Here is an 11,092-nt window from a genome sequence, read left to right on the forward strand (position 1 = left end):
TACGGTCCGACTTTGCCGACATAGAACTAGTGCACTCTCTCCTCAGATCACGAACCCGCCATCGAATAATATCACATGGTATTATACTTATTTTTTAATATCATTTATTGTATGGTTATAAGTACAGGTACGCCGCCGCGGCGTATCCGCATCGGACGCTCTCCGTCGTGACATACACACTCCGATGCACCGAGATCATTACACACGTATTATTATAGCGTGTACGCGAGATCGCGATTCACCCCAGTTCGAGTAACAATAATGATCATTATTATAACGACGGTGATCGTATATATACGCACAATAAATGCGGTTTCATCGCGATTTAGTGTTCGCCGATGAAACGTGAATATTAATCAACGAAACATTTAGCATATTTTCAACGAATTTTTCGTCGGTCGGCTCGATAATTTTATTATACAGGTACCTATACCTATTATACAATTTAATATAATATATTATGCAGTCGCAACGTTCTGTAGTATGTTGAATCGTCGTTATTAATATTAGTTCCGCCGTCCGCCATCGGTTTTTCTGCAGTAAATATATAAATATTATTCGCGGGCGAGTCTCGTTTTAATTTTTCGACACGGCTGCCGCTCGACCGGAACACAATTACGTATAATATTACACAAAAAGCCTCTCAGGTGCAATATATCATTCGTAATGTCTTTTATTGTTTTGCCGCCGGGAGGCTTGCGAATAACGTTTACATACTTTGTACAATATAACATTTACACTGCTGCGCCGACTGAGTTTATATAGTTGAATGTTTGTTATGGTCAGTTGGGATCGTTTTGGTAACGTCAAAACTGTACTGAATACTTGGACACTTCGCTTATTGCCCCCGAACTGTACTCTAAATTATCGACGTTGTTTGTTGCGGTAAATGGTGTTTTAATCGTATTATCGTGTATAGTTGAGTGACCGAGCACGAGACGTAAATCAGTTAAACTTACAATCCGATTTCCGACAGCTCGAATCTCTGTAACCCGGAATTGTCGACGGTTCGAATATTTTTCATTCTCTTCGAGCTTCGAATATAATAACAATATGATTATACGCTGCAGTTTAAGCCATTTTAATATCCGTTTACGCTAAACAGCGCATAAACAGTTATTCGAATAACACCAAAAAAAAATAATAATTCACTACAACAAAACACAGTGTTGTAATAATAATAATATAGGTACTGCAGAAGCGTATATAATATCATATATACATATACATAATTACCTTTTTGCTTCGAGAAAACAAACATCGCAGCTATAGGTATACATTACGGGATGGCTAACTATATGTATTCGTTTTACAGACGGTGGAAAAGGATTATTATGGAGTGGTATGTGTGTATATACAGTTTCGATTTACAACTTTCACACAAGTCCACCGCCTCCCGCCACGGGTTCATTAGGTGTGAACCACACATACACTCACACACACACACACACACATAAATATTTATACAAGTATAAAGTGTATAACCATAAATACGAGTATACTAGAGTATACCCATAGAGTGTTTGAAAACACTCTCTGATCGAACACATCGGTCGTGACGTCGAGGAAATCCATCAATAACATATCCGACAGAAGACCCCGCCGCCGTCGAGTAGACGTTTTATGTGTGCCGATCGTTTATCGCTCGGCGAAAATGAGTAATGAGCTAATAGACCAATATAAAATGAAAAAAATAAAATGTACGCTCGCGCTCGCGCGTGTGTTGTGCTTCTGGGCGTATATGTTATACGCGGACGGCGAGGTCGTTGTTTTTGTTTTTGAAGTGACCGACCCTTTCGGCGGACGGGCGGTCGGCAAAAGTCTAGTCGGCGAGTGCCACAGTCGTATCGGACGTTTTGTAAGTTTTCGCACAAACATTGCCGCTGCCGTCACCGCCACATCCGGTAGATATATTTAATATAACAATATGTGTATAGTAAATTCTACCGGCGGTACACGCCCGAAAACCAAATATCATCATAATGTACATATATACAGTGTCCAATTAAAAACAACAACAACAACAACAATATTGTCCGTACGTTTTCGAGTTAATTACTATATTAAATACACACGCACACACACTATATATACACACCCACGTTGTAGGATCGAGTGAAACTTTTCGGACGCTTTTTGTGCTCTATACACACACACACATATATAATATATAAACAGCGTAATAATAAGATATATATATGTATTTACTGGGATTATCGATTCAGTCGGTTTTCGGGTCAACGGACAAATCAAACACTCGGCCGCGAGCGAATGTGGCAATTATAACGATAACATAATAATAACAACACGACGACAGTATAATATAATTTAAATTCTCAACGGCGGCGCGAAATAATAATGCTATATCGAAAAAAAACCCTCGTTTTTGACGTTGACGCGCTCGCTATCCGCACATTAGAGCACACACGAAAAAGTTCGGTAGCTATAGAGTAATCCGTTTTTTGTATCAGTATTTATATTATATTATACTTCCGATACGTTTATTATATATATAAAATATATATACGTATACTGGGAATAGAGTATAACAATAGCAATCGACTATAATATGTACGCACGTCATCGACACGGTCGTCGTCGACGCTGCTTTTACCACCGACAAACGTTACAAGTGTTACTACATATTATTATTATTATTATGCTTATTATACCGCGATGATGATGTATCGCTCGGAAACATTAGAGGCATAATAATATTTTATATTCACTGTATTATGATATCATTATCACGGCACCATATAATATACTTCAATTATTGTGGCGCATCGATCGCAAGCCGCCTGCACTGTGAATATTACACACTCGACTACGTGTTTTACGTCACATCGATCTTAATGTTTATTTTCAAATCAACTATACATGTTCGGTGAAAACGTCGTCTTAAGTTTTTCTCTAACCCTAATCAGGTCTTTCACTCTATCTTCACTCTATCTTTTCACTCTCAAATCTCGGGAACAGTTATTTCATCCGAACTTATTGAGACCGTAACACAGTAGTGTAGACTTTTCACTACGATATTTGTAAGTATAAGCCATTGACCATTATAATATATGACTTCATGGGTATTCGTAGATATCGTCGCAGTTGGTGTTTCGCCTTCGATGGCGTTGCAGTTCGTTACCACAGCGGATCGCTGTCGCGGTATATGTAAATCTATACGTTTCAGAGTGTCAGATGACGCATCTTAGATCCTGCACACTCGCATTATCGTGCACTATTTTTATGTACCACTTATGTCTGTTATCGTTATCAAATGACACGCGACGTGATCGCTTTTAGCTCGATTGCGTGTTTCCAGTTTGAACACAAAGAATCACTTCGTGGACCAACATCGCAGCGATGACACAGAGGAATCCATTTTTACGCTCCCTCCACCATTTGGAATTTTTACACTCTGTTTTCACAATACGTTTGTACACAAATGTGTATGAAGTTCTGTCGTCGTTTGTTTATTATCAGTAAAAAATTAGTTCTTTTTTAATGTTAATTATAATTATTATTTCAATTTTAACTATTCTTAATTCATTATCCTATGTCCTCACTTAAGTAGGTGTATAATGTATAAATAAACTATAATGAATGATGATAAATAAAATATAACAACTAACAATTTATTAAATAATTACAAAAATATTAGTTTAAAAACATAAAGAACATTATTATTAATCTTCATCATATTCTGATTTCATTATTTCTCATACTTATATACCTAGTTCGAACATTTTGAGTGTTGGAATAGCTAAAATATGAATATATCATACTATTGTTTGAGTACATATTTTTGTTCAATATAGATATTAGGTACTCAAACAATAGTATGATACATTCATATTTAAGCTGTTTCAAAACTCAAAATGTTCAAACTAGGTATATAAGTATGGGAAACAATCAAGACACGATGAAGATTAATACTAATGTTCTTTATATTCTTAACCTATAAACATGAGGAACAACAACCATATCAACCTGGATGAGTTCTTGTATGTTGAACGAGAATGGCTTTTTTCAGGAAATCTTTTCCACATTGCAAACATTTATATGATTTCTCACCAGTATGTATACGTAAATGTTGATTTAGTATAGTGCGTTGTCTGAAATTCCGTTCATAATAAATGCATGTAAACGGTTTTTCCTTTGAATGTATGCGTAGATGTTGGGTAAGGTGTGATTGTTGTCGAAATCGTTTACCACACTCTACACAAGGGTAAGGCCGAGATTCTATGTGAATACAACGATATTGAAGTAATGTAGACTTTTGTTTAAATTCTTTATTAGACATTGGACAAGGAACACATAGTGACATACCAGCATTGCGACCATGTTGGATTACGTCGGGTAAATTTTTACCAGCCTGGCCAAAAATATCATGCACAACGTCTAAAGATACATACCGCATAAATTAATTTATAACAATAAAACGCTTCAGCTGAAGACAGAGAAAACCGCTTAAATTATTGTGAAGTTGAGAGGATGGAGGTAAACTCTAGGTCACTACTATTTAACGAGGAATGAGAGTACTCACCTTGGTGAGTGCGGACGTGCTTTCTTAGGGTGGCTTTCTGCCGAAACACCTTGCCGCAGTCTGCACATCGATACTGTTTCTCATTCGAATGAATTCGTAGATGCTGGTTAAGGATTGCTTGTTGTCTGAAGGTTCGCTCATAGTAAAAACATACGAATGGTTTTTCATCATCATGTATACGCACATGCTGAGTATGATGAGACTTTTGACGAAACCGTTTACCACAATCACTGCACACAAATGGTCTCAAATCAGTATGAATTCGTTCGTACTGCATTAGTGTAGCCTTCTGTTTAAAATCTTTGCCACAATAATGACATTTGAATAGACGCAGATCAGAGTCTTTTTTTCTTGTTGGTGAATAAGGTATAGTATACTAGGAAAATTACCAGACGCTTCTGTTGGATTTTATGAAACTAATATGACTACAAGTTGTTTTAAATAGGACATGAAACTTGATCGACTTAACATGTGTGGAGGCCCATCTCTCACACCAGAATAGTAATTGGAAGAGTCGGCCGGATCATAATAGTCTGGTTGGGTTCGATCAGATTCAACAACACTGTCTTCTGGTGGTGTTTCATCTTCTCCACCATTTCCAGAACCTATTCAAGATATTCAAATAAAGTTATACTTGTAAGTATTGGATAAATTAAATTTTTACGTTCATTGAATTGAATAATTAATATTAGTGTATGGAGATAGTTTAGGTGGAACAACTGCTTGTTCAGTTGGTTTATGTTGAGATGATACAAGAGCTGGGTAACCGTTTTGTGAAGGCCCCGGACCCCATTGGCCATTACTGCTGTTTGTCCCTTGTTGATGATGGCCATCTTTGTTGTTTATAACATATGAAGTACCGTTCTCTGTAAAATAAAATACATACATTCAAAACCGGGTACCTATGCTCGTTTCAATGAGTAACAACAACAGTCAACAATCAAGACAACGGTGGGCATATTTTGAATTTTTGTTTATGTAAATATCTGTTTTGTTAATAAATTAAAGAATCTAATGTTAAGTCTATGTTACATTTTCTACATTATATTTTAAATTGGTCTAGTTATTATTACTTTTATATGACTATAATAAATATATAAATATAATAAAACACAACACACATGTTAACAGATGGTAATCAATTTCAAAATAAAAATACAATGCCCCCCTCCCCCGGAAAAAGACATAAATTCATCTTTTTCATTCTTTTTTGATCTAAATCGTTTCGGAAGTATTTTTAATTTTAGTTTATCTAGTAATGTTTTGGTCTATTCAGTAAATTTAAATGCACAACCTTCCATGTTCTAAAAAAAAAAATGGTTAAGTGAGTAATGTTCTGCTGTAGGTCACTAAAATGGATGTATTAAATTTAAACCCAATGATAGGTATCATTTTATACGAAAAACGGTTCTGAACAGAGATGAATTGTCAGCCTAGGATATATTTTCCAATGAGTGGTGAAAAAGGTAGTTTTTTAAATGAACTGAATATGCCAAAATTTAAGTTATTTTATAATTATTGTAATCCAAACATCTAGAAAATATTGTATTGAATTTACAAATCTTAGCTGCTTGTATAAACATTTTATGAATTAGACCTCCAAAATAATTTGCAAATATTCATGATTTTAACGATTTTTTTTTGATATTTGAACATCAAACGCTAATAATAAAAAAAATGTTCCTAAGTATTCTTGTAATTTTTTAACTACTGCAAAATTAACTCATGGAGAACTTTGTATTATAATTTTTAGTATTTTGACTCGGCCGAAAAAATGTAATATGTATCCACTGTCGTATACGCCGATTACTCGGACGTATACCAAAATAAAGTTAAACACAAAATAACGCAAAGTACTTTATTTGAAGTTTGAACACGACGTCCGGTGGTGATCGAGTCACACGATCACCACCACTGACTCCCTTTGCTGTCTTAGCCATCTCACTTATATATTACACTTACAATCGAATTACTATCGATTGTTCTACATTTTTCTATTACTACGTTAAATTTACAATTATAGATACTATGATTATTGTGTAATTGTTATTTTAACCCGATTAGTAAATTATTAAACAAATTTATTTACATGTTTTATTATTATATCTTGCTTACTATGCTAACTGTAATATAAAGTTTACTGGCACCGAATTGCACAATTGTTATTTTAACCTATTTGTGTGAATAATTAAATATTGCTTAACTTATTGAATTTTACTGTTTTACTTATTATCTATAGTTTTTCTTAACTTATTTACGTACTAACATCTCTTATAAAATATTCATACATATAATACAACACCACTTAGACAATTTCCATAATCAACGATATATTTTTTTTTTCGCTAAGTGTTGGAACATTAGACACTTGCACCTAATAGTGAAAAAAATATCCTTCAATAGAATTCAAAAATTCAAATATGTTGATGATTTACTTATTGTTTTTACCTTTACTTAGGCAAAATATGTTATTGTTAAATGTCGAAAAATAATAGTAACGACAAACGACGAGATGGTTTCGTACACATTCGTGTACAAACGAGTTGTGAAAACAGAGTGTAAAAATTCCAAATCCGGAGGGCCTTAGAAATTGACCCGACACAGAGGGCCATCGTCAATCGAGTGGCAACCGCGGTCGTGTGCACTCGTATATTATATTGCACCGTTTTGTATTTTTTTTTTTTTTTGTACTTTCACCGTCTCGTTCGCTCACCCTTTACCACCTGCGAGTAGGTTAAACGTACCTAAAAGTAATTTCTGGTTATATTATACCGACGACCTTTTCGGTGTCACAAAACCTGTCGTAAATGATTGTACAGTGTTCACGACAATACTAATGTACAGTCGTATACTTAAATACAAGCCGCCGTGAGCCCAGACCCGAAGCTCTTGTTATGATAATAATGTGTCAAATTATTTTGATCTTCTGGTCGGCGTCTCCGAGAAAATGGACCGAAACGGGCTTCATATTATAGTCGGCCCGTGAACCGTTTAGTAGAGTATAAACAGACTGCATTATATTATGAGTACACATATGGCCATATACCACCGCCTGCAGTATATAACAGTGGTTTATTATATTATAATAATATCTCTGTCGTTGTTATATACGTATTGCTATCGACATTATTATATTATATACCTACATATGAATCCTTTCTATCTCTTTTTCTGTCACACACTCTTCTTTTATCTCACCATTTCGTATATGTGAGTATGAGTATTCTCTTTGAACGGGGCTATTCGCCGATCGGTCGGCCCTCCCGCCGATTCGTTATATCGACCGGACACGTTCACGGTGTACGCGTTTCACCACAATATTATATTTGTTGTGTATAATAAAACGAAACAGTGGACTGGCGTGCACGGTGTGCGAGAATCTTTTCTTGACAATAAGATTCATCGGAAACCCGTGCAGATGTCTCTATTTCTAAAGCATCATAAAATAATATCGCGTCCTACAATAATATACTCCTTCAACGTCAGAAAGGGTTTCGCGTTTTTATTTCGATAGCCTATCATATATATATTGTTTATGTAGTTTGTAACCTGTAAATATGATGGGCACGTCATGTAAATAATCGCATTGTAAATATTTAAAAACCACTCAGGACCGAAATTCGTTTTTGTTTGTATAGCAATTAAAACATCATTTATTTTGTATTATTTTTATTATTATTTTGCTTTTATTACCAAATTTTAACGTTCGTATAATAATTTCAACTACTATATAACGCAAAAATACAACATAATTACACTGTCAGTGATGTATATTATAATAGTATGTTATGGTACCTGTATGTATTATAAAATATTTAAATATAATATTATTTTTATTTTTTAATATACTTATGCTTTCTTATTTTTATTTTATTATCGAGTGTAGTAAGAGTAATTGATTTTTAGTTTTTATAAGTAAAACCTGCAAAACTATTTTTTTTTTTTTTGTTAACCGGAACTTGAAATATCTCATTAATTTAAATTACCATATAAGAAACGGATTTAATAGTTGTCGAATGACGATAATAATTTTTTTTCCTATTATGTTGTTTTATGCTATGATTATATCACAATGATATTAGTGCCTTAAAGACTAAGGTACGTTCATCGAACTAATATTATATTTATTATATTTTAATTCCAATTTGATTTCTGTACTGTAGCCTTGTAACTTATTTTGGCCTTTCATTAAATATTTTAAATAATATGCAGCAAAGAGATGAATTTATTGGTTTTCTGATGATCTGTGTGTGTGTGTGTGTGTGTGTGTGTGTGTGTGTGTGTGTGTGTGTGTTTTTTGTTAGCGAATAGTATTCCGAAGACTCTTTATAGAAGAAACAATGCTTCTATCTTCAACTTTGAAGGAGGTTTCTGGTACTTAATTGAATTTTGTTTGTACTTTGAACGGACAAAAGTAAAAATTCCTCTTATTTTTTTATTAGTTTTTCCAAATTATTATTGAAAAAAACGTGAAAAAATTAGGAAACATTAACCGTGAATTTTCGTAAAATATTCGTATGTTCATTTTCTAAACGCATCAACATTTTTAGAAATTATTGGCTCATTTAGAGCTATTTATTGATATTTGAAATATTCTAATTTTTAATTTTTATTCAAATTCTGTATGATAACATTTTTGTATGTAAGTAAAAAAAACTTACCTAACAATGAATTTAATACAATTTTATGCATAAACTTTTTATAATAACTAAAATAAATTAAAATTTTTCAAAGTAAAGCCACATTACATTTTTTGAGTTTAAATTTAAAATCTTAACGAAGTATTTTAAAGATATTTTGGCGATGTATAGGTACATTCGATACCTATACTACAACAATATAACAGAAAGACTTTCGTGGTTTTTGCATTGTATACATTTTTAATTTTTTTTTTTTAATTTAATAAAATTTCAAATGTTTATACATCATCATTCAATTATTATGAGAATAAGAATTTGTCATACTAATATGACTATAACGTAAAATTGTTGTTTCTCTGGTTTCTATGTTTGTTTATTATCAAACACATTTATTTTATGTCTTATACATTCCAAAACTGTTTTTCTTGACACTGACTGCTAATTACAATAATTATTAAGTGCAATAGAGTTCACTTTGTATTGTATTACGCAATTATACTCAACTTAACTTTAATCATGTTAAGAACTTTACAATCTCATATTTTCAAGCAAAATATGATTAAAATGAATACACGTTATTTATGGCAATGGATCGATGACACATTCAATTGGCAAGTGTTTCTATTTTATATGATATAACCATAGTTAAGTTTTTAAGTGCATATTTGCTAGCTTTTAATAATTATTTTTTATAAAAAATAGTTTGGACGATGATCGTATCAAAGAAATTGGTCCCAACTTGGCATGTGCCGAATGGCTCATGAAAAATGGGGCACGAGTAAAATGGAAAGGTTGTAAAGAATACGTCAGCCATTACGACTGTTTGCCGAATCCCACATCAATTCACTTGAAACAATTCCTAATAGAGCAGGTTTATGCAGGAAAAGAAGCATCAATCTCACATATAGGATTTAGTTATTTCAGTAAGTTTTTCAATATCTGTAATAAGAAAATTCGTTTTTCTAATAATATTGATTGCTTATAAAATTATATTTTTATAGAAAACTGTACAAATATTTCAAAAATAGAATTTGATGGATGCGATTCGATTGATAATGAAGCGTTAAGTAAACTTAACATATTAAAAGATTACCTCATAGCGTTAAAAATTAATGACTGTGTAAATATTTCTGATCAAGGAATAAAGTCATTGGAGCAACTTCAGTAAGAATTAGATTAATTTATTTGATAAAAATGTAATTAATTATTTGAATTTACAGAGCATTAAAATATTTAGAGTTGAAAAATATAAATGCTTTAAGCCAGCCAGAAATTATGATTGATCATTTGAAAGCCAAGCTGCCAGAATGCAATGTACAATACTGTAGTAATTTATAATATTAAAAGTTTTTGCCCATTATACTATCAGTCATTTGTAATATTCTGTAGTTTGCTGAACCTAGACTGTAGCAGCTTCTTATCTAGTATAAGCTTGTTTAATTAGACATTGTTACATGATGCGAACAATCATTGTAGCTGGGTTAGTTTTATAACTTTTCCACGTGCAACATTTTTTGTCAGTCATTAAGCGCATTCAAAGTTAGTAGAATAGTAGAGCTAGCTGATAAAAAGAAATAGATTGCCGCCGGGATTTATTATTGCGCGCTCAGGTGTATGCAAATTTTATCAGTCTGACTTGTTATCATATAATCGGTATAATGCGTAAAATTTTCATGAACATTTAATCCAATTATTTATAATATGAACGTTTTCGTGAAAAACTAAAGAATTACTAGTTATTATAATAACATAAATATATGGATAAATCAAACATTATACGTCTTATTATACTGAATATTCTTTGGGCGTATCTATTAGTACGTTTGTTCGACATTATTTTTAAATGCAATTAATGTTTCATAGTTAGTGTGCCAAATCGATCAAAAAGAACATTTGTATTAAATAAGGT

The 11,092-nt window shown here is 32.7% G+C and overlaps 1 protein-coding gene and 1 long non-coding RNA gene across 2 annotated transcripts; both read left to right on the plus strand.

The window, feature by feature from the left end:
• The first annotated feature begins 4,817 nt into the window (after positions 1-4,817).
• On the plus strand, positions 4,818-5,560 carry LOC126549217 (uncharacterized). The gene is made up of 3 exons (XR_007603363.1): positions 4,818-4,909; positions 4,989-5,179; positions 5,249-5,560. It is a non-coding gene; the product is annotated as an uncharacterized LOC126549217 (long non-coding RNA).
• Positions 5,561-9,554: 3,994 nt separating this feature from the next.
• LOC114132187 (ATP synthase subunit s, mitochondrial-like) lies at positions 9,555-10,543 on the plus strand. Its single transcript, XM_027997579.2, has 4 exons — positions 9,555-9,794; positions 9,886-10,106; positions 10,185-10,347; positions 10,404-10,543. Exons 1-4 carry the CDS (start codon positions 9,700-9,702, stop codon positions 10,519-10,521), a joined length of 597 nt encoding a protein of 198 aa, XP_027853380.1. The 5' UTR covers positions 9,555-9,699; the 3' UTR covers positions 10,522-10,543.
• The last annotated feature ends 549 nt before the right edge of the window (positions 10,544-11,092 follow it).

This window comes from Aphis gossypii, chromosome 1 (assembly GCF_020184175.1).
Source record: "Aphis gossypii isolate Hap1 chromosome 1, ASM2018417v2, whole genome shotgun sequence".
In the NCBI taxonomy this organism is placed as follows: domain Eukaryota; kingdom Metazoa; phylum Arthropoda; class Insecta; order Hemiptera; family Aphididae; genus Aphis; species Aphis gossypii.